Source organism: Pristis pectinata, chromosome 1 (genome assembly GCF_009764475.1).
Source record: "Pristis pectinata isolate sPriPec2 chromosome 1, sPriPec2.1.pri, whole genome shotgun sequence".
Classification (NCBI taxonomy): Eukaryota; Metazoa; Chordata; class Chondrichthyes; order Rhinopristiformes; family Pristidae; genus Pristis; species Pristis pectinata.
In genome coordinates, this window is record NC_067405.1 from 88,787,753 (window position 1) to 88,814,343 (window position 26,591).

At 40.3% G+C, this 26,591-nt stretch overlaps 1 protein-coding gene across 11 annotated transcripts in view; it reads right to left on the reverse strand.

Moving 5' to 3' along the window:
* Positions 1-26,591, reverse strand: part of mgaa (MAX dimerization protein MGA a) — an 87,797-nt gene that overhangs the window by 13,148 nt on the left and 48,058 nt on the right. For 9 of the 11 annotated variants that reach the window (XM_052011254.1, XM_052011273.1, XM_052011239.1 and 6 more), the window contains 6 exons: positions 19,387-20,033; positions 18,790-19,045; positions 16,988-17,578; positions 11,487-11,786; positions 4,704-5,830; positions 2,514-2,632 (listed from right to left, as the gene is read on the reverse strand). In XM_052011254.1, the coding sequence (XP_051867214.1) occupies positions 2,514-2,632; positions 4,704-5,830; positions 11,487-11,786; positions 16,988-17,578; positions 18,790-19,045; positions 19,387-20,033 (3,040 nt within the window). The remainder of the gene's footprint in view (positions 1-2,513; positions 2,633-4,703; positions 5,831-11,486; positions 11,787-16,987; positions 17,579-18,789; positions 19,046-19,386; positions 20,034-26,591) is intronic. The other 2 variants (XM_052011289.1, XM_052011281.1) reach the window with 2 other exon arrangements.

Sequence of the window (26,591 nt, forward strand, 5' to 3'; positions counted from 1 at the left end):
ACAAATCTGAACACTTCAATACATGTCCAGTTAGTTAGACTCTAGAAAATTTTCATTGATGTATGTTTGAAAAGTCAGCGCTGATTCCATCTATTTCAAAACATAGGAATAACAAGGCCAAAAACTGGTCAACATCTCCTATGAAGAACTAGAAGTCATAATGCAAGCAGCATGGTCTTTACAGATTGTACCAATATAAACCACAGTGCCAACATACACACATCAACTCCACATTTACATTAATTTGCAAGCATCTAATAATGATTAAACCTCGTTCAATACAAAGTTGAATCAAAAATCTCAAGTTGTGGGGTAATGCATCTGGAGAGGTGCAACAAGATAAAAGAACAAATAATAAAGGGGAGGATGCTGAGTGTCATGAAGGAACAGAGGGCCCTTGGACTGTATTAACAACAGGTCTTTAACAGGTAGTGAGACCGGTCATTAAGATTGAGGCATAGAATATAAGGGCAGGAAGTTTATGCCAGAATTTTAGACTACAGCAAACAGTTTTGGTCATCACATTTGTTATGAGCCAGGTTGCTACTTGGTGAGTGTCCCTTTAAGGCGCCTGAATGGTGGTGTGTGTGGTTTTGTCCGAATGCTGCGAGTGGGAGTGTAAAGCTTCAATAATCGGAATGATGCAAGTGTCTGAAGGCGGATTCACCAAAGTGCTGGCAACTGCAGACACTGACAGAGAGCGGGAGAGAAAGAGAGACTCTGCATCTATGGGTGAAGCACAATCATCGTGACTGTCACTTTGCAATCCATACATGGATTTTTGGAGCAATCTGTGGAGTCCACTTTGTCGTTAACCTGTACCAGGAATCAGGTATATCTGTGGGTGGCCACGTATCGCGTGCCCTCGGAGTGGTAGATATTTCTGACTAAAAGCAACGGAGATCTTCGGTGATTGGGGCATCGTATTGGTTCCATCGTGGAACTTGTGGAATTTGTAAACTCCTTCTCTCTAGGTTCTAACGTGGTATTCAGAAGCTTTTGCTCATCGTCTTGCTTCGTGACTGATGGAACCGAACTTTGAGAACTGTTCCTGGACCGGGTGGTTTGGGAACTTGCCACACACACACTTTGGTTTATTTTGGTCAATGTCTGATGGCTAACGTTTTTTTCTTCTTTATTATTACAAGCAGTTATTAATAAATAGATCATACATTTAAACATGGCTCGTTGTGTTTCTATTGTTGCTGGTACATAACGCATTACAGAAAAGATATGATTCCACTGAAGAAGGTGAAAAGGAAATTTACAAGGATATTGCCAGAACTGGAAAACTTTAGCTATGAAGTAAGATTGGATAGGGTGGGTTCGTTTTTTTTTTTGGAACAGAGGCAGCTGTGGGGAGACTCAAAAGTTCTTGAATGTGCATTGAAGAATTGTGACCTGTGGAGCTACAGATCTAGTGCTGGAAGGTGAGATTAGCCAGGATAACTCTTTTTCAACCTGCATGTACACATTAGTCAAAAGGCCTGTCTTGTCAATTTTCAATGCTTCTATATTAAATGTGGCAACACTGCACGTGCCTCATTCCTTACAGCTTGGATCTATTTAGTTGTCTGAAAAAATACATTGGAAAAGGCTTCTGTATTTCACCTGTCATTTGAGTTGACTGAATTTCAGGTTCTCTGGAGACTGAGGGCACAACCAAATATGGGCATGTTAAAACAGTTACTGAAAACAAGCTGAAGACCTACATTATAAAATTGTAACCAAAACAAAATCATTCAACTACTTTTAAATAAACCTAATTTAATTAAAATGAAGTATGTTACACATCTGTTCCAAATAACCACCTTGCAATAAGCCACTTGAGGGAGATATAGAGCCTGTGATATAAAACATTCATCATCTGAACTACTTGGAGATCTGCTGTAATTGAAACATCCCCTGCACAACAAATCCTCAACACACCATGCTAGAGTTCTATCATGACCTTAATAAGACAAACCCCCACTTCCAGACATACAAGTATAGTACACAAGATTGCGTATCTCATACATTTATTCAGTTACTTAACTCATTAACTTTCTCCCAGATCCCATAGACCCACCAACACTGATACTAAGGTTGCAAAATGACTATATAGAGAATCGCAGAACTTTTACAGTTCAGAAAGAAACCCTGACCCATTAAGTTCATGCCAGTTTAGAACAATCCTGGCAGCCCCCCATTTTTGCAGAGCTTGCAAATTATTCTCTCTCATGCCTATCCAATTTCTGTTCAAGAGCTCTGACAGCAAGTTCCAGATCATAACTACCTTTTTACCTAAAAAAGATTTTCCTCACCTCATCCTCTGCAACGTTTGGCAAAATTTTAGATCTGTACTCTGTGGTCCTTGAACCACCTACTACTGGGAAGTGCTTCTCAATATGCGTATTTACATCAATACTCACATCAATGTAGAGATTTATAAATAACACTGTCAGATGAAATCTATAACTATACAGGTTATATTAAGCAGATTATGATATTGAAAATAAAAAACATCACAATACTTTGTTTTGCTTGTATGATGGCGGGAAGCAGAAGCAATAAGTCGAGCAATGTTGATTTTCTCAGAGAGTTCCTCCACAGTCTCGATGTCCACTGCCTCTTCACTGGAGGTTGAGTCAAACTGTGAAAACATTTTTAAAGGTTAGAAAAGCACAACGAGCATTACTAACCCTTTACACACTGTCCAAAACGTTACAATATTTTGGAGAACAGCCTGGCCACCCTCAGTCCTGTACACACTTTATGGGGATTAAGAATAAATTTCAAATCCATGACGTGTCATTTTGCATTTGTCAATGAAATAGACTGTCTAGAAATTGCATTTTACCCTTTTCTGGCAAGCTAAACCATTGTTGCATTTTGTACTTATCAATATTCTCTGCAATAAATTCAGAAATTGGTCTCAAGAATGCCTGAGATGGCATTAGGGCAATTTACATTGAGAAAGTGTGCTAATGTAAGACCTGCACAACTCTGGAGGGACTACATACAGTCCATAAATCTCTGGCAACTCACTCCACACTAGTTTTAGAAGGGCATCAATCCTTAAAGGCACACTCCCCATGGCAGCCAGACAGCTACAATACACACTATGATTGCAATGGAGAAGAGGGAGTTTATAGGGCAGAGGGAGAGAAGATGTAGATTTTGAGAGAGTGACTGGAATATTCTCCATTTGAAACAAGTGCCTGGAGGTACTGTGTGATGGGGGTGCCGGAGACTGCTGGGGCCAATATACGAAAAGTCGGCTAGGAGATGGCTTCAACTGTCTTCACGAGAAGTGAGAGGATGCACTCAGTTAAGAAATGCACAAATAGCATTCACTGCCCTCATTAAAAATCTCAGGATGAATTGTAGATCACTGGAGAAAGTGTGTGGCAAATCATTTCAGTAAATGAACCAGGAATCCATTTATTGATCTTTTACAATCAGATAGATGTGAAGGACTATTGTCATCTAAACTCTTCTAACTGATCACTGGTGTAACTATCGGAGAGGATCACTTGGCTTCTATAGGCGACCATGGATTCCACTGGGGAGAGTGAGAAGGCAACACAACTTAGGATGAGCACAATTGGGAATATTCCATCTTCTGCAGATCCCAGTGTACAGAAAGCTCTCTCTGGGACCATCCAAAGGAGCAAAGTCATTTAAAGACCTGCATGTCATTGAGCCCACAAGCCAGGAGTAATTTAGTGTGAATCTGAACTGGCACATCTTGCTCTTCAGGGATCAAAAGAAAGACAAGAATGAGAGTCTGCACTATGTTCTCTGTTCCTTTCCAACAGCCCACTATGATAGAAAAGTATCGCATAAAGCATTTAGTTTTAATCACGAGTTTATGTGTCCTTTAAACCTTAATGTGTAAAATACACCAATTAAATATCATTTTGCATTCACGTTAATGGTGCTTAAATAACAACCTTTTGTTTTATGTATCAAAAGAACAATAGATTCACTTTCATTCAGGTAGGTTAAAGAAATTAGTGTCTTGAAAGGCACTCTTTAGGGATTTCAACATCTTGGTTTTTTTTGTGACTGTCACATGACAGTTGTTCTTCTGAAGTGGGAATTCCAACTTCAGCTGCTAGGGGTTCTATGTTATAGTGCCAAACATGTGATGCTACTATATGCACATCTGATCCCACACAGACCCCATCTGGATATTGGACAAAATTGATTTGGAAATCATAGCTGTGAAAAAACAAGTGCTTGAGATAAATGCTTGATATGATTGCATTTAGAACCAAACAAAAGCCTTATTAAAAAGATTGCTACCGAGGGGAAGAACCAGGAATATTCAGGATTCAAAGCACTGTCTGCAGAATCCAAATGGAGGACTAGGTAAGTGAACTTTCTCATTTTTATTTACATTTGTTCACTCAATTAGCATATACAATTACCTTTGCATTAATCATACATGTTAACTGTGATTAGTTGATAAGCCAGTTTTTCCCTCACCATTTTGCCAACCTAATGGTTCTGGGTTAAAGCAGTAAACCAAATATTTCTCAATCAAATGGATCCAAACTTCACCATTAAAAAGAAATAAAATTAGTGATGAGGCTGCTCGCAAAGTAACCTTTGTATTATTTGGCACAGTAGCAATAGTACTCAAATAAAGCACAACCTATATATACTGTATCAAACCACAAGTGGTCATTACAATACTGACAAATGAAACCACTCACCATTTTCTCAACATCAATTTCCTCTGCATCACTTTGAGTGTCACCATCCTCCAGGTCACTCTGAGAGTCTGTATCTTTATCAGATTCCAGAATGTCTGCATATTGCAGTAAAGTTTGATCAAAGTCTATTTCATCATTCTCTGGATCTTTTTGGATATCCTCTTCCCTTTTAAATGCAGCATTAAATGCACTTGTTTCATACCAACTTTCTTTTACTTCTGTCTCCACTTCCATTTGTTCATCTTGCACCCAATTTTTCTCCTCCAGGCTGGGTCTTTCGTCTGGCTCCTTATCAACTTCATGAGTAGATTCTGAAGTATCTTTGTCAAAGACACTTCCTTTTTCAGTTCTTGTGGAATTCTCCAGTAAAGAATTTTCATTTTCATTTTCTTCCACAATCTGCTTTTCGCTGGTATATGAATGGTCAGCCAACTCTGCCGGGGTAGGGTGTTCTAATGCATTTTGATGGACCATAGAATCATCCTCCAACTCATCATCCACCTCACTGATTGAAGGTGTAGAAGGAAATGCATCACATTCAGTCCCCTGTTTAGCTTCTGGCAATGGGTAGGCATTCACATGGTCCTCATCTGGTACACCTTCAGAAACTGTTGTCTCAATAAGCTCGGAGTCTGCAACATGAATCTCCTCTGGCTCAGGTTCAATCAACTTTTCTTCCAATTTGCTGTCCTGGTCGGCAGTTTTCTCAGAGCCCGCTTTTTCAGATGACTGCGATCCAGATGGTGGATTCACAAGCTTCAAAGGCCCTCCAGTGGCTATGATGGCATTTGGCACATTTTTCTGTCCTGGAGGCAGTTGCAGTAGAGCAAATCCCACTGGCTGAAGGGGAACCAGATGCCTTGCATTGATAGTTTGACCAACACCATTAACAGTTACAAACTTTGCCTGTGAGGTAGTTGTTACAGGAACCTCCGATACTGCTGGGGAAATGGGTTGAGTAGCAGAGGTCTGCTTCAACGCAACACACACAGATTTTGCAACAGGAGCAGAACGTGGCCTTCCTCTTTGTGGTATTATCCCTTTAGGACGTAGAGTAGTATTGCTGGAAGATGGAACCACTGAGCCTGACTTTGAGGGGGTAGGTAAGCGGATTTCACTTACTGAGCCTAAGGGAGCGAAAATTAAAACAAGAAAAAATGTTAGATAAATCATTCCAAGATTATAAGTGAGGAATAAGTAGGTTTGCACAGTCCAGTTACATATTATGCTTGGTGCAGTTATCTTCTTCTATGTGGTGGTCCTGGCTGACTTCCACTTCTGTACATTTATCTGCACCTATCTGTGCAGCAGATCCAGAAGTTTTTAACAGTGAGAGCAGAACCAATGATTAGGTATGAAAGGAGCATCAGTGGAGACCCGAGGAGAAGGAGTGGCTTTTTTGGAACGGAATGTATATTAGTTGATGAGAAGGGTTTCTTTTTGGCTTCTTAGGTTAAGACGATGATTTAAATTAAAAGCCAAGAAAATGCAATATTTATTTTATTAAATAAAGAAACTAAATATATAATACTATTAATTTTTTTTTAGAAATTAATTCCTTAATTTCTAAACAAAAACACATTAGAACAGGATGGCGAGGGATTTGGTACATCGTAAGTGCACACTGTGGTTGGTGAACAGCCGTCAGATTCCAAGCAACTGTAGCTACAGTAGGTGCCTGCGCCTCAATAAACCTGGCTTAGCATTACTGAACCATCCATCAGGGAGGAAAAGATTAATCTGGACACCATACACCAGACGTATATAAATCTATCTTTATCTGAAGTAGTAGTTTGTTTTGGTCAGTATTTGGGGAGATGATATTTCTTATCTTATTACAATATTCAGCCCACTGAGTCTATGCCAGCTCCCAGAGAAATCCCATCAATCCCATTCTCCACTTATTTCCCTATAACTTATTCTCTCTCATGTGCCCACCCATCTACACTAGGGGTAATTTACAGTCACCAATTAACCTGACAGCCAGCACAACCTTGGGATAAAGGAGGAAACTGGAGCATTCAGGCAAAATCCATGTGGTCACAGGGAGAACATGGAAACTGCACACAGGTCACTCAAAGTCAGGATCGAGTCCAAGCCAATGGAGCTAGTGGCAACAACACCTACTGTGCTATTGTGTAGCCCTTTTCTGTTTTCTTCGAATTACATTCCACCACAATCTGTAATTCTCAAATTGTTTCTTAGTTTCTTATGGCAGAGTTTATGGCGGCCCTCAGAGAAATTCTATTCCCCCATGTATTTCCCTACAAAGTATATTCTTTCACATGGCCATAAGCTCCACCCTGTTTCTTCAATCCTGCACCCACACTAGAGGTAATTATAGTAGCTAATTAATCCAGCAACTAGCAAGTAAAAATCAAAACATTATATAGACGATGGAAGCCTGAAATAAAAACAGAAAATGCTGGAAACACCCAGCAGGTCAGGCAGCACCTGTCCAAAAAGAAAATGAGTTACATTTCAGGTTCCTTCATCAGAACAATTCTGAGAAAAGGTCTTGGATCTGAAATTTTAACCATTTCTCTTTCCAAGATGCTGCCTGACAATGCTATGCTGAGCATTTCCAGCACTTTCTGTTTTTGTTAACCCAGTAACGAGTTCGTCTTTGGGACTTGGGAGGAAATTGGAGCAGCCGAGGTAAACCAACACGTTTACATGGAGAGTATGCGAATACCACACAAACAACACCAGAGGTCAGGATCAAACCCAAATCACCAGATCAGTGAGGCAGCAGCATCATCTGCTGTTGCAATGAGCAGCCTCCGTGTCAGATAGGTAAGGGGATCCACAATGGTGTGATGTAGGAATCACGTGGTGCTTACTCGTTACTGCTATGGGATTGGTAAGTGCAAAGCAGGAGTCTGGAAGTGAAGAGACACACAGAGTCGATAAGGACGCATGAGAGTCCCAGGAGAGAGCGGAGACACATACTGGTGGGTGAAGAGCAAGAGTCTGGAAGAGTGGGGATACATTGGCTCTTCAAGTGAAGAACAGGAGTCTGGGAGAACAGAGAGTCACTGACATGGTGAGGAAATGGCAGCATCAGGGAGAGCAGGGAGGCACACCTGTGTTTTGAGAGCAGGAATCAAAAAGGGGAGACACACATGCCCCGTGAATGAAGAGTGGGAGTTTGGGCGAGCACAGAGAGACAGTTCCAATGAGTGGAGAACAGGAATCTGGTGTGGGGAGACACAGACCTGGTGAGTGGAGAGTGGGAGTTTGAGAGAACAGAGGCACACCCTGGTGAGTGAAATGCAGAAGTCTGGGAGAGTGTAAGGGCACATTCCCAGTGCATGAATACAGGGAGATTGGGAGACAGTGGGAGTATGGGAGGGCAAGCAGAGAGCAGAAATCTTGGGAGAGTGAGAGCTGAAACAGGAATCTGTTGTGTGATGTCACAGGCAAGGCAGATAAATGATTGGTCCAAACTGTGAGCTCAGTTTGTTAATGCAGACCATTTAAATCTTTAACAACTAAAATCCATTTAATGAACTGAAACTAACATACAATTAAAATAACAAAACTAATTAAATAAAGATCACTAAACTAATTAATTAAATTAATATAAGGTGGGAGAACAAGAGATGTGCTGCTGGTGCAATATGTGGGAGTCTGTGAGCATTTTTGTCCAAGGCGACCACATATGCAATAAATGTCTGTGGCTCAAGGAATTTCAGCTCTGTGTTGAGGAACTGGAGTCCAAGTTGCAGAAAGCCAAAAAATCTGCGAGGGAGAAAGTCAAATGGACCACTTGCTCCAAGAAGCATCACATTCCTCAGATTAAAGGCTTTGGAATCAACTCAATCATGGACAAGAGGGTATGAATGTGATTGAGGAAGGTATAGGGATCCAAGAGTTAATACTGCCAGACCTCTACCAGGGCCAAGGTGAGGGACATTCCTTCCCAGCTGGAGAAGAGAGGAAGAATCATGATCGACATAGGTATCAACTTTATAGGTAGGATTAAAAAAAACATCTACTGAGAGAGTAGAAACAACTTGGGGCTAAATTAAAAGGAAAAAAAAAAACAGAGGTAATAATTTCTGGATTATTACCCGAGCCACAAGCAAATTGGCCCAAGGTTAATAGGATCATGGAAATGAATCTGAGATGAAAGATTGGTGTGGGAGAGCTGGGTTTCCATTTGTGAGGCACTGACATCAGTATTAGGAGAGAGCTGTCCTGATGTGATAGACTGTGCCTGGAACATGCTGGGAACAGAGTTTTAGCAAATCGAATAACTAGGGAGCTAAATTTAAGCTAAATAAGGGTGTTGGGGGCAGGAGTAGTCCCAGTGGAGGGAAATCTAGAATGCTAGAGAGTAACAAGGAAGCAGATCCAGAAGAAAATGGGGTAAGAATAACCAGATTGTGTCAGGAAGGAACAGAACAGCATTAACAAATAGGGCCCAAGCAAGGAAATATGACAATGCAAATAAGTCTCAACTGCAAAATAAAAATGTTAAGATGTCTTAAAAAAAAGTTAAACATAAAAAGGTGCTGCATCTAAGTGTGCAAAGTATTTGTAACAAAGTGGACAAATTAACAGCACAAGTTAGGTATAAATGGATACAATGCTATTGCCATCAAGGAGACCTGGCTTCAGAGTAACTAACGATGGGAGTTAAGTATTCAAGGATATTTGATAATTAGGAAAGACAGGCAAAATGAAAAAGAGATGGAATGACTGTCAGTAAATGATCAAGTCAGTGCAATAGGGAGAAAGGATTTTAGTTCAGAAAATGAAGATGTGCAATTAGTCTGGGTGAAACAAAGGAGAACCAAGTGACAGTAGACATTGGAGATAGTTGTCTATAGGCCTCCAGGCAGTAGTGCAGGACAGTATCAGCAATAACTCTCAATTCCTGAAGTGTGTACAAGATGACATTTTGGATCTGTATGTTGAGCAGCCAATTTGGGAAGAACAGGCTGTCCAAGACAGGGCACTATTAATGAACATTTTCTCATTGCACAATCTTGTACAATGGGGTCCATTAAGGAAGAATGGCCATAAGAGATAGCATCTTTTATTAAGATGGAAGGTGAAGTAAGTTCAATCTGAAACTAGGATCCCAAATATAGACAAAGGAAAGTATGATGGAATGAAGAGCAAGCATGCTGTGATAGACTGGACTGTTTAAAAATGCATAACAGTGGACAAGCAATGGGTAACATTTAATGAACAAATGCAGGACCTAATGCATCCTTGCCTGGCATAAAAATAGTTAGGGGGGCGGTTACTGTTTTCTGCACCTAACTGGGAGTCCAAAAGGTTACAATGCTTTTTCATGCATAATGTCAAGTTGGAAAATAACGTTTGAGCATAAAGTGAAGATTCAATTGGCATGGTCAAAGTAGGAGGCAGCATAGGTAAGATGAAGAAAAGGGCACTAATGAGGGATTTTGATCACTGAGGGGCCAAATTATTAAGCAGCTCAAAAATAATTTCTGGATTACTACCCAAGACACATGAAAACTAACATCAATGAATAAAGTGGGAGACAACAGTTTCCATTTGTGGTCCACTAGCTTCAGTAATGGGTTGATCCATTGGGATAGCACATAAACTGGGGTGCAACCAGAATCTTGTTTTTTTTAAATTCTCTCTTGGGATCTGTTGTACAAGTCATCATACAATGCCCATTCCTAATTGCCCATGCATCCAAGTGGTGAAAGCAGTGGTTTGGTACAACCAAATGGCTTGCTCAGTCATTTCAGAGGTTACTTAAAGTCAAGCATTTTGCTGTACTCCTGAAGTTAGATGCAGGCCAGACCAAATAAGGCTAGCTGAAGTCCTTCCCCAAAAGACACAAGTTTCAAGGTTATAATTACAGATACTCTGTTTTCTCAAATTCTAGATTAATTTACTAAGTTTGAACTCAAATCTCTGGATCTTTGACTTCTAAGGAACCTAATTTCAGAAGCTGTACACAACCTCTACCATGGTGTACCCAGCAACCAGGGTCAAATCTCCATTTCTTAGTTAAAGGGACAAAAAACCCTTTCTTCAATCCTCATCTCTGATAAGAGCTTCAATGTCCATTTGAGAGTCAGCTGGAGAATCAAGAAACAGGGAGCATAGTCTCATAAAGGGAATAAGACAGTGAGGAAAGAGAATCTTCTACAGAGGACTGTGAATCTTCAGAGGAACTGTGAGTATTCGGTAAGACCATGTATATCCAGGAATTGAGACTGATAAGCTCTTTGGACTCAAGGGGAATCAAGGGAAAAGAATCATATAGAAAAGTGAAGGTCAGGGTGAAGATTATCTATGATCATAGTGAGGAGCAGAAAAAACTTTGAGGGGATCATGGCCTGCAGTGATTTCTATTTTTGTGTTCCTATTGAAACTCCCAAGACACATGCATCATCAGTATAGTGATACTTTCATCCGCATGATCAGCGCATGGCTTTTCTAGATCCTATCAAGCCAAGCCACATTTCTCAATGGAGAAAGATGATCAAAATTAGTAACATTGATCAGAATATTAAAGCAAATATCAATTGATGGGGAAGTTAAATGCTTAAGATACAGTAAAATTTGACAATGAAATTCTCCTAAAATTTATAGTTTAATGCCAGTGCATATTGTGTACTATTAAATTACCAAGTTTATGCAAGTGATGGAAGTTCATTGTTCTCCTCCTATCACTTCAAGATTTTGCTCACTCAAAAACAACAATGCATAAATAATGGGGCAAAAGATGAAAAAAACAATAAAGTTTTCTGAAAGTCTGCTGTGAGATTCAAAGCCAGAACTCACCTGGATTCCGTACAGCAAGAGTGACCATTTGGTGAAGATTTGGTCGACTCACAGGACCAGAATTTGGTAAAGGCACAAGTTGGATAATCTGGCCATTTGGGTGTTGAAAGAGTTTCCCACCTGGACATCTGAGGGGCTGCAGAATCATCTTCTGTCCAGGTGTGAGCTGCAGATTCTGGACAGGTCGGACAGGAGGACCAGACTGCATTGGGATCAAAAGGAGCTGTGGTCCTTCAGTTTTTGTAGCTTTAGGCAAATCAGGAGAAGTAGAGTTGGAAGTTTCAGGATGTTTAGGTAACCCTGTCATAACAAAATGCAATATGAATGCATCAATTACTGAGACTCACTAACTGCCAGTCTGCTTGGTTAAAACAGTATCTCTTAACCCTAGAGAGGAATTTTAAACAACACAACAAAACTCCTTGATTGCATGCAACGTGAATAATCAGATCAGGGGTAAGGTACCAGGGAGTCAATGACTCCCAAGGAATCATTACCCCAGCAGTGTTCAGAGTCTTCAAAGCAGGAAGAAATACCTGAGGAAATGGAAAGCAAGAAATAAATAAATAGTGTGCCAAATCCTCCACCATAAGGAGAACCAACCATCACCGAAGACTGCTGGCAAACTTGGTGTCACAAGGAGCAGGACATCCAAGTCAGCACTATGTGCTAACCTGAACAATGCATTCATTGCAGATCATTGGGATATTAAGGAGATCAAGAACCAAGGATACTCCCAGCTAAATGTCAGTTTTCTGGGGTGGTGGGAGCATGGCGGGTATGAATCGAGGAGTAATGAATAATGAACGAATAATCTGAGTAATGCTCCTGGATTACACCTAAACACACGCTTCCATAAACCCTTCCGCCCAACAAGAACATGAGAAATAAAAGGAGTAGTGGGCTATTTGGCCCTCTCATTCAATGAGCTGGTTTTTACCTCATTACCACTTTCTTGCACTAATTCCATTTTCCTCAATTCTCTTATCTAAATCTATCCCTTTCCTGCATGTACTCAGTGACTGAGCTCACATTGGTGGAGAACGCCAGAGTTGTTTTTCATTCCTGTCACAAATGGCCAACCCTTTTTTAGTGACTGTGATTCCTGGTTGTCTACAACCTAGCCAAGGGAAACATCATCCTTTATCATAGATACAGCACAGAAAAAGGCCCTTTGGCTGAGTCTGCAATGACCATCAACCATCATTTACACTAAATTGATCCTAATTTTTTTATTCTCCCCACATTCTGATCTATTTCTCCCCCACCCCCACCCACCCAGACATACACACCTACACACTATAGAGGTAATTTAACTGTTCAATTAACTTGTCAACCTGCATGTCTTTGGGATACTGGAGGAAATTGGAGCACCCAGAGGAAACACATGCAGTCACAGAAAGAACATGCAAATTCCAGATAGATGGCATGCGAGGTCAGGATTGAACCCTGGTCTCTGTCTCTGTGAGGCAGCAGCTCTACTAGAAACAATTTTGTACCTTTCAGTAAGGATTACTCCTCCTTCCTCTATATTCAGAGAATATAGGTCCAAACAGTTTAACCTCTCCTGTTATGACAAATCCAGAATGCCAGGAATTAATCTCATGAACTGCTGCTGTACTTGCTCTATTGCAAGTATATCTTTGGGTAGGAAGACAAAGCCTGTGCACAATATTCCAAACAAGGTCCCAGCAAGGCCCTATGCAATAGGAAGAAGACATGTCTACTCTTGTACTCAAATCCTCTTGGAATAATCATTTTCCTTCCTAATAGCTTGCTGTATCTGCATGTTAACTCTCATTGATTTGTGAACAAAGACACCAAGTCTCTCTGAAACCAATACTTTTGAATCTCTCACCATTTTTAAAAAAGTCTGCCTTTCTATGTTTTCCCACTAAAATGGATGACCTCATTTTTTTTCACATTACATTATCTGTCATGTCCTTACCTGTTCACTTAATCTGTCTCTATCTCCCTGATGCCACTCTGCATCCCCCTCACAGCCTGTAATGACACCCAGCTTTGTCCCATCAACAAAATTGGAGCATTTGATAATAAGTTGTGACAACTAGAGCCCCAGAACCAATTGCTGTGCCACAATGACCACCCCCCAGCCACAGCCTCATGACTTTAAAATGAGTTTTCTGCCTGTTAACCAATCGTCTATCCACTCCAGAACGTTACCCTAATACCATGCACTCTAATTTTATTTAATCACCTCAAATCACATCTTAGAGGCCTACTGAAATTTCAAATATACCAGATTAATTGGTTTGCCCTTTTCTAATCTGCTAGTTAAGACCTCAGAAAATGCCAACAGATCTGTCAGACATGATTTCCTTTTCACATATTCATGTTGACTCTGCCCAATTCTATTATAATGCTCTATCACTTAATAATGGATGTCAGCAATTTCATTACGACTGATGTCAGGCCAACTGGCCTACAGTTTCCCGTTTTCTCTCTCTAGTGTAGCGGTTAGCATAACGCTTTACAGTGCCAGCAACCCGGGTTCAATTCCCACTGTTGTCTGTAAGGAGTTTGTACGTTCTCCCCGTGACTGCATGGGTTTCCTCCAGTTGCTCCAGTTTCCTCTCACATTCCAAAGATGTACAGGTTACGGGCTGTGGGCGTGCTATGTTAGCGCCAGAAGAGTGGCAACACTTGCGGGCTGCCCCCAGCACATTCTCAGTAACACAAGAAGATGCATTTCATTGTGTGTTTCAATGTACATGTGACTAATAAATAATCTTATAATAATAGGCTACTTTCCAATCTGTGGGAACCATTTGGGAATCCAAGGAATTTAGGAAGATGACAACCAATGTTTTCACTATCTCCAGAGCCACCATCTTCAAAACCCTTTATGCAGGTCATTTCGTTCTGGGGATTTATAGCCCTTCAGTCCCATTAGTTCCTTCAATATTAATCTTTCTTTGAGGTCTTCTTCACACTAAACCTGTAGCTCTCCACTATTTCCAGGGGACTTTTCTATGTCTTCTTCCATGAGACAAAATATTTAATTCCTTTTTCTTATTCTTGTCTCACTTTAACTTTTGCTAAACCTTTCCTTTTTTACTTCAGTAAAATAAATAGGGGTGCACAGCAAGCTCCCATGAACAGCAACGAGATAATGACAGACATGCTTTATTGGCTTTATTTGAGGGGCTATTACACAGAACATTAGAAGCAAGTCCATGGCTCTTTTTCAAATAGTGCAAGAGTGGTTGAAAAAAAAATGGAAGAAAGCAATACCTAAAATTAATCTTAACATTTCTAACACTATTAAAAATAATAAAGTAAGAAGATTTAAGTTTTTTTAGAATCATCATAGACCGTATTTGCAAGCTATATCGAGTTTAAATCTTTCTTCCCATTACTTGAAATGGCTGATTCAATGGGATCTCGCTGATTGGATAGGGTTTACCACCAATAAAATAAACTCTGCTCCCAGGAATAACCCATTTTAAGTCTCTATGCTCAAAAAATTTAAGCATGTTAAACCAATGAAGAGAAAATGTAGCAATTGGTGGTACCAACTCCATTAGTGAGCCATCAGCCATACTTTGAAGGCTCCTCCTTTACAGAGAAAAAAGTCGTAGGATAAGAAGAAAATTATTAAATGGATACAACTTATTTTGAGGAAGCACCAAGTAGTTAATGGAACAGCAATAATATAAAAATAAAGAATAGCAATGCTTTGAGGATCCATTCTAGGGCCGCAATTATTTTAGGTAAATATTAAATAATTTGGAAAAAGGAAAGAGGTAAAGTTCACTAGTGATACAAACTAGAGTGTTGGTGAAGGAAACATCTACAACCAGTAGGGCATAACTGGAACAATTATAGATTGACCTGAGTAAATCATGTTAGACGAAAAGTTAAAGATAACATGTGAAAGAGGAAACAACACTGTGGAACTGGCAAGGCAATAAATAATATAAAACAAATGTTAAGTTTTATAGGAAACATCTTTGGGAAAGGGCAGCAGCTGAGGAGTTCAAATGGAATACATCCTGAAGTCATCAACAGAATGTAATAAAAAGGTGAAAAAGGTAAACAGTTTGTTGGGATGTGTTGATTACAGGCTAGATTATGATTGCTAGCATGTGGCAAACAATCTGAAGAAAACACTAAAAGATCCTCATTCTGGGTAAATCGATAATATGCCAAAAGGGGAAGAGAAATTTTAACCTTGAAGAGAGTACAAAAAAGGGTAACTAAATTCATATATGACTGGATATGTAAGCTATAAGAAAATATGCATCCCAGGCTATTTAATGCTCAAAAGTAAGCTAATGATGGTCCAACTCTATCGCATTTTTAAAAGGATAGTGTTCATACATAGAAAGGGTAAATAAACGATACAATTTCAGAGGCTGTTGAATCTGTTGACTGCCCAGCTGAAATGAATGTTAAAGTTTTCCTTTAAATGAGCTATTGAAGAATATGCATGATGAAGTAAGATAAGAAAATGGCAACCTTTAAGGTTGCCCATCTTCTGAAAATTATCTTTCCCAGTCTTGTATCGCCATACGTCTTGAAGAAAAAACTGAGGAGTTAAAAACAACGCTATTATCTTTGCATTCTTAAAATGTGGAATGTGATAGACAGGGATAAATGAGGTAGTTGGGGATGACTATAAATAGAGCCATATAGCATGGAAACAGGCCCTTTGACCCAACTGGTCCATGCCAACCATGATTCCCACTTAAGCTAGTCCCACTTGCCTGCATTTGGCCCATATCTCTCTAAACCTTTCCCATCCATGTACCTGTCCAGTGCCTTTTTAAGAAGTTGTTAATGTACCTGCCTCACCACTTCCGCTGGCAGCTCGTTCCATATTCTGATCACTCTCTGGGTGAAAAAGTTGCCCCTCAGGTTCCTATTAAATCTCTCCTGTCTCACCTTAAACCTATGCCCCTCTAGTTCTCGATTCCCCAACCCTGGGAAAAAAGTCACTCCATCTATGCCCCTCGATTTTATACACCTCTAAAAGACCACTCCTCATTCTCCTACGCTCCAATGAAAAAGGTCCCAACCTGCTTTCCATAACTCAGTCCCTCAAGTCCTGGCGATATCCTCATAAATCTCCTCTGCACTCTTTCCAGCTTAATGGCATCTTTCCTATAGCAGGGTGTCCAAAACTGAACACAATACTCCAAATGCAGCCTCAACAACGTCTTGTACAACTGTAACATAACATCTCAACTTCTACACTCAATGCCCTGACTGATGAGGGCCAGCATGCCAAAAGCCTTCTTCACCACCCTATCTGTGACACCACTTTCAAGGAATCTTAAGGTTTTCATAAAGGTGAGCATGTGATTTTTAAAAATGCATTTTCATCATAAGTTAAAATTTATCAGTGTGGAAGATAGTGCATTCCATTGCAGCACTGTATTGATTAGATGCACCCAGTGGTACATGGCCCTATTATTAAAGAAACTCCAATCCAAATTTCATAATTTTATACCCATGTCAGTCAAATTAGAGCTTACCTGGAGTCTTGTTTGCCATCGGTGCTACTGACATAATGGTGGTTCTTGTATTAACAGTATTTGTTACAGCAGTAGCAGTTATGGTAGAGGCACTGGGGGAAAGCACTTTTGCTAACGTTGGCATTGTCCTGACTCCTGAAGCACTTGCAGATATAACAGCAAAATGAGTAGACGCTGTACTTTTTGCTGGAGTTTCGACTGTGCTAGTAGTTACAACACTCTCTTCTCTAAGTCTCTTTGCTGCTGGCATTCCAGAGAATTGTGACCCTACTGCATTGGTAGTCTCGAAGCTCTTTAATAAACGGGATCCAGCTGTGTAGACAACACCTGTGCTTACTGCAACCATTGAAATGCTCTTTTGTGACGTACCAGGTGTGAGAGGGTCAGAACCTGGGGTAGCTGGCATAACCTTAACTGTTGTTAACGGAGAAATACCTGCCGACACATTGGTGCTGACTTTGGATAATGGAGTACCAAGCTGCTGCCTGCTGCACTCTGGCTCCAATGGACTGAAACATGATTTTGTTTTCCACAAAGCTCCAACTTTATTTATTGCAAGATGAGTGTAGTTGTCAGGAGCAGTATAATTCCCTGCAAGCAGAAAAGATGGGTACAGAAAAATTAAAAGCATAACCAGGATGTGATCAATTATTCATTTAGAAAGCTGAGGAATGCTAGTGGGAGGACATTAGAATACCTATCAAATCAGTAGGATCTTTAGATTTCTCCTCCCAATTATCTCCTTTTCTGATAACATCGCTAAATCTTACTGAGGTATGATTCAGGGCTTCAAAACTAACCTATCGTAATCAAAAGATCCAAATACATTCACTTACAGGCAGTGAAATGGAGACCAAGCAGGAGGATGATGATTTTAGGATACCCCTTGTAAAGCACCAAGAAATGCTCCCCAGCCCCTCAAGAAAATCTTCAGATTCCTTCCACTGATCACATCAGCTGACTGTTGCAGTCAACAACCCCAGCCTAAACCCATCCCACAAAACCTCAAGTCCCCCCCTTAGCTTCTTCTCGACTGCCAGGTTCCAAAGCCACCTGTTTCAAACCTCTGGTCCTGGGAAGCCCAATCTTTCCCTCATGTTTGCCAGTTTCCATTTTTGCCACCCTGCAGCTGCAGCATCCTGTGAAGTTAACTAGCTTCTGGGCAGAAACAAAGCCAACAAGTTGAGGTCTTGCTGACTGGTTTTCCAGGAAATGCTCCACTAACACACATTCTCCTGCTAAATATCAAGCACAATGCATTTAAGAGAAGGCTACTTTTTCTCTCACCATGGACAAGGCAGAGCTGTACTATTCCAACCAAGATCAAAACTTACTCACAATGAACTAGGGGCCTTATGATTCTACACTGTCTAGTGCACCATTGGATCAGGTAGGAAATCGCTTCTTGGTATTAAGAATTCATATGCCACAAATCCAACAAGGTCCAGATGAACAACAACAGCTTTTATTAAGTCATGCCCCAGCCCTAATTCTTCATATGATGAAATAAACTTTCAGCAAGATTTCTCTTTCCAATTGTGGGTTAAACTAAAACATTGTCTAATGAATGAAATCACAAATCATTCCACTGCCACTAAGGCATCACAACCAGGAAATCTTAACAGCCTGGTTAGCATTTAGTTGTCTTCGGTACTCCAAGCCATCTAATACGTCACAGCATGTTAACATCTGCATCAAGCACTCAAGATTATTACTGGCTTGATTTCTCACTCAAAGTACTAACTAAATTAGTAGTTTTTTAAAAATACACACTCTAGTTTTTTTTAAGCTAACCTTCTTACCTTTGGCCTGGTTAACAGGTGCAGCATCATTGGTATCTCTTGAAACTTCACTGCCAGGGGATGTGGTACAAGAAGTTAGATGTTTTGAGGGAAAATCAGCAGAAGTTGATGAGGCAACTGTACTAGAAGTGGACTGGTTGACTGGTTCAACTGATTTTATATTCTTTTTCAGGTTAGCTATCACCCAATTCACTGGATGAAGAGCTCCAACCTGTCCTAGAGTCAGCTTTGTATCACCACTGGCATTTCCAGTAAACTAATCAGAAAAGATAATAGAACACACAAGAAAAAAAAATTATTAGTTAATCCTCAGAGGACCACAGATAAATTTACTTCAGAGTCCCTTTTATAAGTGAAAATATTTAACAAAATTAAATTGAATGTTCAACATTAAGTTGTATTTTAGTTTACTTGAATACAAATCCAGTTCAACACCACTATTCATTACCAACTCCTGAAGAGCATTTAAGGATGAAAGTAAATGCCATGCTGGCCTTGACAACAATGCCCACATCTCATGAAGGAAAAATAAACCACTCAGCCAAGGAACTCATTTAGATTTACTTAGTTCAACACCTCCCCTTCCCTTGCACATACCTGAATCATACCACTTTTCCGAGAAGTTGATGTTGCTGTAGAAGAGACAGGCTTTTGCTTGCTCGCCACTTTTGAGCCTAATTGAACTGGGGTTACCTCCTTTTCCCCCACAGTGCTGTTGGTAGATGTTGGTAACTTTTCTTTTGGTGCAATTGGTCGTGTTTCAGTCAGCTTCAGTCCAGAAGATTTGGAGGCAGTTTGAACAAACATACTGCAAACTGAATTTTTGGCATTTCCCTCTTTGTCACTGGACTGAGTAATCTTTACTACAGAATTAGAAATGAGCACACTTCCAGGTGAAGCATCTTGACCTTTTCCATAATTTGACACAATCTCAACAAGGAAATTACCAATTCGAATTTTCTCCAAATTTCCCTTATTGGCAGTATACCGAGCAAGAACTCCAAGAATATTTGCACGTTCTGATTCCCAGTTACAATCTGAAATAATCTCAATCAGTTTGGGTGTATTCTTTGACTCCACTGATGATTGTGGCTCTTCTGACTTAAGGCCGGTACTTTCTCCCTGTGGACTGCCACAGTGTAAAGGTGATTCCGTCTTCTCTTTTCTCTTCCATTTGCACATCTGAGCAGCATTCGGTGATGTTGAGTTGCTCTCCAAACCATCCAATTTCTCAGAGTCTAGTTCTAGACAAGTCAAAGAAAGTAATTATATTTTTGGAAGAACTGTTCACAAGGCTCAGGGCATGCATATATAACACCTTGCAAAATAGTTACCATCTTTATATAAAAAGGCTAAATAATGAAGACACAAGAGACTGCATATGCTGAAATCTGAAGCAACAACCAACCTGCTGGGAAGAAACAGATCAAGGAGCACCAAGATTGGTGGACTGAGGAGGGGTGAAAGACGACAGGTAGGTTGTGCCTCCAGGTTTGGGAGGGGAGGTGGGGTGGAGTTGGGAGACAAAGATAAATGGAGACAAACAAAGAGAGAAAAAAAATTGAGAGGCAGATGGAGCCAGGTGGAAGGAGGGGAGGGTGAAGATTGAAGATAGCTGCTGGAGGGAGATAAGCAGGAACACAAAGAGCTATCAGTGCTGGAATCTAATAAGTAAGTAAAGGAGGTGATAATGATAACCATGAGGGGAGAGGTGAATGGCAGAAGGAACCACAACCAGATGGTTGGGGGGGGGGGGGGGCTTGGTGGGAGTGAAAAGCCTGTGGGTGAACTGAATGTGTAGTAGGTAGATGGAACCAAGAGGGGGAAGGGGATGAAGATGGATTATAGGGGTCTGGAGGTGAAAAAGGGGACAAAAAAAAGGGAGAACTGGAGGAGGATTGAAAAGAGAGGGGACGGGGTAAACAAACATTGTTGGGGAGAGTTACGTGAAATTGGAGAATTCAATGTTCATGCCATTGGGTTGTAGATTAAAAGGATAAGTTACATTTTATAGAACCATAGAACAATACGGCACAATACAGGCCCCTCGGCCCACCATGTTGTGCCGCCCTTCAAACCACACCTATGACTATCTAACCCCTTCCTCCCACATATCCCTCTAACTTAAATTCCTCCATATGCTTATCTAACAATCTCTTGAACTTGTCCAATGTATCAGCCTCCACCACCACCCCAGGCAGCGCATTCCATGCACCAACCACTCTCTGGGTGAAAAACCTCCTTCTGACATCACCCTTGAACTTCCCACCCAATACCTTAAAGCTCGTTTTGAGCATTGGTGCCCTGGGAAAGAGGCGCTGGCTGTCCACTCTATCTATTCCTCTCAATATCTTGTATACCTCTATCATGTCTCCCCTCATCCTCCTTCTCTCCAATGAGAACAGCCCTAGCTCCTTTAATCTCTCCTCATAATCCATACTCTCCAATCCAGGCAGCATCCTGGTAAATCTCCTCCGCAGCCTTTCCAACACCTCCACATCCTTCCTATAATGAGGTGACCAGAACTGGACACAGTACTCTAAGTGTGGCCTAACTAGAGTTTTGTAAAGCTGCATCATCACTTCGCGGCTCTTAAACTCGATCCCCCGACTTATGAAAGCAAACATCCCATAAGCTTTCTTAACTACCCTATCCACCTGCGAGGCAACTTTCAGTGATCTGTGGATATGAACCCCCAGATCCCTCTGCTCCTCTACACTGCCCAGAATCCTGCCATTTACTTTGTACTCCACCTTGGAGTTTGTCCTTCCAAAGTGTACCACCTCACAGTTCTCTGGATTGAACTCCATCTGCCACTTGTCAGCCCAGCTCTGCATCCTATCAATATCCCTCTGCAAGCTTCGACAGCCCTCCACACTATCCACAACACCACCGATCTTTGTGTCATCTGCAAACTTGCTAACCAACCCTTCCACCCCCTCATCTAAGTTGTTAACAAATATCACAAAAATTTTGTTTAATTAATATCCCTCATTGTTCTTAAGTGGCGTTACCACTCATGTACAAATATGAAAATAGCTCGGAAGTACTAAGATAGTGTTCCTGGAAAACCAAGAGCAGTACCTGTTTAGCCATCAAGTATATACAACATTATCTAGTATCACACATCAATTGTTTTGCAGGGAATGACTGCATTCTGATCAACTTTTTGTGGTGGGTGGGGGTGATAAAAGGAGGAAACTTCAGATAGGGAGACCGAGGCAGCAGAGGGAAGACAATAAGTATACAGTATTTGAACATTAAAGAATAGAGGAGGTTGGGCACTTAACAGACAATTTTAATCTTCACCTTCCACACAAATGTGAATTATGCCAATTACAGGAAAGGCAACAGAGAAGACTCAATATTGAGGCCAGTATCAATTATTAAAATGCATGCCAGCTTGAAATGTCACATTTCAAAGAAGCAAAGGATTATTCAACGTCTTAAAGAGGCTTGTCAGTAATAGAAATCTAGTCTACACAGATCATCACAGCCAAATCTTTTGTTATCAAGGTATAGATACATAAACTTTCCAGAGGGAATAAGTCAATAGCCATCAGGATTAGGGACATGGTCCATTTGACTATAACCAGTCATAAGAAAAAAGGCCAATTATAATGTTGCACAGATAAGTGATTGATCCCTGAACCTTCTCATCTGTCTTAGTAGTACACAAGTCTCGTCTTGATATGTTCCCTATAAGAAACTCTTGTTTAATTCTGATGATCCTCAGTTCTTACTGACCCAAATATGAAAAAGCATGGAACTGAAGTGGATATGTCATGGAATTAGTAATCTGGAGATCAAGGTCATGATATTTATGGCAAGGGCAAAAACACACAGTAAGTGTATAAAGGCTGGGGATGGTGCTGTTGAAATTTGCAGCCAAACCTCATTACAATTTAATGAGAAAAGGGGGGAGGGTCTGATCTTGTGATCAAAGTACAGGAAAGGAAGGATCAACAAAAGGAAGAGAAAACCACAATGGGACCAAGCAAGTATTCCTGTGTCTCCTGGCTTACAAAAAGTGCTGTGAAAAGCATCCTCTTTAGGCAAAGGTTCTTATCAGCTTTACACTGATGCATTCCCCATGACATTGGTTGAAATGGGACAAGGAGAGCCTAAATTTACTATGTGAATGAATTACTCTATCTTTCCACCCAGACATCACAAAAGAGCTTGCTGCACGTAAATGGCATCAGACTTGCACAAGATGGGCTGGGATAGTTTTAGCCATTTTAAAACCCATCCCACATCTCCACCTGCTTACGGGGTGGCGGAGGGTTTAATGTCACGGCTGAGGAGTTCAAACTCCAAAATGTATGCTAGATTGTTTGAATTAATTCTATTTAAAGTTATGAATAAAAAATGCTGCCAATTAAAAATGTTGAATTGTAATAGAAAGTCAAATCATTCACTACAGTCCTTTAAGAAGGAAACCTATTTTTAACTAGGCCACAATGTGACTCCATCCTCACACCAATGTATTCACATTCACTCATAGGAAGCTGCCATTTGTGATTCAGGAAGGTAGCTAACCACCATGAATGAGCAATTATAGCCTTAAAAGCAATTTCCTCATCTTAAGAATGAATTTTAAAAAATAGCAAGTGGAATAATCAAGTGATGGAAAAAAAATAGCTCCTCTGTGTCTCAGAAATAACGTATATTAATATAGCAAAACTTTTCTAGTCACAGTGCAGGACTTACGAAACAAACATTGTCACAGACTGTACAAGAAAGTAGGAGAAATAGAAACAGAATATTCTGGAAATAACCTCTGCTTCAGGCACCATCTGTGGAAAAAATGAGTTAAGGTGCTAGGTCAATGATTTTTCAACAGAACCAAGACCCCAGAAGTTAATTCTTTACCTTCCTTAGGTATGTTACCTGAGCCAATGGGTATTTCCAGCTTCGGCAGTAATTTATTTGAAAAAAAAGAGGCAAATGACTAAAAGTTGAAGAAGTAAGCTTTAAGCGTAGAGAGTGGTACAGACACTTAGGGAGGAAATTCTAAAGATGAGAGGCTTTACAGGGAAGGAAAGGTCACTAACAGTGTCACAAATACAATTCCAAGGTACACAAGTGACCAGAATTCAGTGGGTATGGTTCCTGAATACTTTAAGGCTATCTTCACAAAAGAGAAGTACAATACTGGTATTGTATTTAAGGATGCGGTGGATGAAACATTGGATTAGATTAACAGAGTAAGTGGAAGAAGCAAGGAAAGAAACAGTGGAGGCTGTGACCATCGTTTTTCAACCCTCCCTAGCTACAGGAGTGGTCCCCAAGGATTGGAGAACTGCTGACGTTGTACTGGTGATTAAAAAAAGGAATAAATTGAGCAACATATGCCAGTTAGTTTAACTTTGGTGGTAAGCAAATTATTGGAATCAATTCTGAAGATGGCATAAACTCTCATATAAATAGATACAAATTAAATATAGGATAGTCAGCATAGATCTATTCAGGGAAAATTGCCAAACTGACAGAATTTTTTGATGATCAATGAGTGCACTGTGTTTGATGTCACCTACATGGATTTTAACAAAGCCTATGAGAAGGTCCCACATGGCAGGCTAATCAGAAAATTAAAGTTCCATAAGATCCAAGGGAGTGTGTCAAACTGGATCCAAAATGGACTCCACCCCATCAAAGGATAATAGTTGACTGTTGTTTTTCCTGACTGGAAGACTATTTAGTACCCAGTTCTTGGTTGTTTGTATGATTTAAATTTAAATGTAGAGACCAAAAGAAGTTTGCAGATGATACAAAAACTGACTGTGTGGTTGACAGTGAGGAGAAAAACGTTAAATTGCAGGAAGATAAAGATGGTGTTGAGCAGCAAAGTGGCAAATAGAATTCTCTCTGGAGAAACAGGAAGTAATGCATGGGGGGGGGGGAAGGGAGGTCAGGGTACAAGGGAACACACTGCAAATGGAATAGTATTAGAGCTGTGAAGGAACAGAGAAATCATGGAGCGCATGTCCGCAGAGCTTTAAAGGAAAGCAGGACTTGTTGATAAGGAAATTAAGAAATGGATACAGGATAGTCCCTTTCATAAGCAAGGCAAAGAATATAAAAGCGGAAAGGTTACACTGGGAGTGAACATAGAACTATTTTGGCTACAGCTTGAGAACCGGTCACTGTTGATGGTGGAATGGAACAGAGGATATTATCTTTGTGAATCTGTTAACAAAGTGTTCAATAGGATCTTTAACGTCCAACTGAACTAATGGAACATGGGCCTTAAAGATGGCCTTCATTCAGTGATGGCATCAGTGCATCTAAATGCCAACAATGAAAGTAATAACAGCAAGCAATTTCAAACAGGACATTTAAGAGCTGGTCACCCTCATGAAAGAGCCGTGATTTCTGCACGAGAACAAAAAGATGACAACATTCCTGCAAATGTACCTTTTGCAACACTGAGGGGGAACATGAAAGATGTGTTCTGGGGTAATTCTATCTTACTTCTGCAGTGGATGATATGCAAATGAAATATTTACATAAATCCTGGCCTACACCTCCACTATTATCCTTGTCTCCTCCAATTTATTTTGCCACTCTCAATCCCACCCCCTATCTTCACATCAGTTTAGGCACTGATCTTCCCTCACAGCTTCTAACAGGTTACCATCTCTGCTTTCTCTCAACACACACACACGTACATAAAGATGTACACACACACTCACAAACCAGCAGCAAATTTTAAAATGCAGAAGTATGCAATAGTAGGTCTGTTGCAACTTTGCCATGGGGTTCAGTTGTAACTCAATTTTGATGCATTGGGTCACCAACCAAACCAGTTATTAGTCCATTCCGCCTACATCAACGGAGAGCTAAAATATCTTGAACTTCATCTGGCTAAAAAAAAAAATGCCTATGGGAATTGGTCCCAGTATGGGGTATGGGGTAAATCAATAAGAACCTTAATACATATTGTCAGTGGAAACTGAAACAAAATATAAACAAATTTGGAAGAGTTAAATGGGAAACGACAGGAACAGAAGCAAAACAAAAAGTAGTCAAATATAGAATAATTGTTTCTACTGTTTGTATTTTAGTAGCGAATAGTCAACTCACAATACTCTAATAATTCTGCAAGCATCCAAGCAGTTTTTAATCATATTAACTGAACATTTTAACCATTGTGGAAAGTGTTCTGTACAACTAAATAACTCTACAACAGAATCTTGAATGTAGCTCTAATATCCAGTTCTTTTGGGGGGGGGGGGGGAGGGGGGAGCCTGCAGATGCTGGCTATCTAAAATAAAAACAGAAAATGCTGAAAATACTCTGACATTCTGACACTACTACTTGTATCCAGTTCTTGGGGACCACATTCATAGAGCTCTGCTATCTATCCAAAAGCGACCAGAATATTTTCTATTACTGCACAATTAGCTCCAGTGTCACAAGAATCTGGCCTGGCCTTCCTCACCAAATGAGAGTTCTTTTTGATATAGCAAAGCTGAAGACAGCCACCCCTTTCTTCATCCTTTTAACTATCTCCTGTTGGCTGATGACTTATGTCATTTACAGTCTTAGCTGACTGTTGCAGTCCAACATTAGGAAGATAAAAGACATTAGCTCATTCACAAAACTTGACTTTCATGGCATTGACTACCACTCTTCTTCCAGAGCACACTGAGACTATATGAGGTAGTTTGCAAACTCTGAATTCTGTTCCATCTTGAGTTCAGTTCCACGATAACTATTCAATCAAAAAGACCACTTACTTCCATCTGTGCAGGATCACTTGCTACAGCCTAAATTCATCACCTTTATGTTTGACT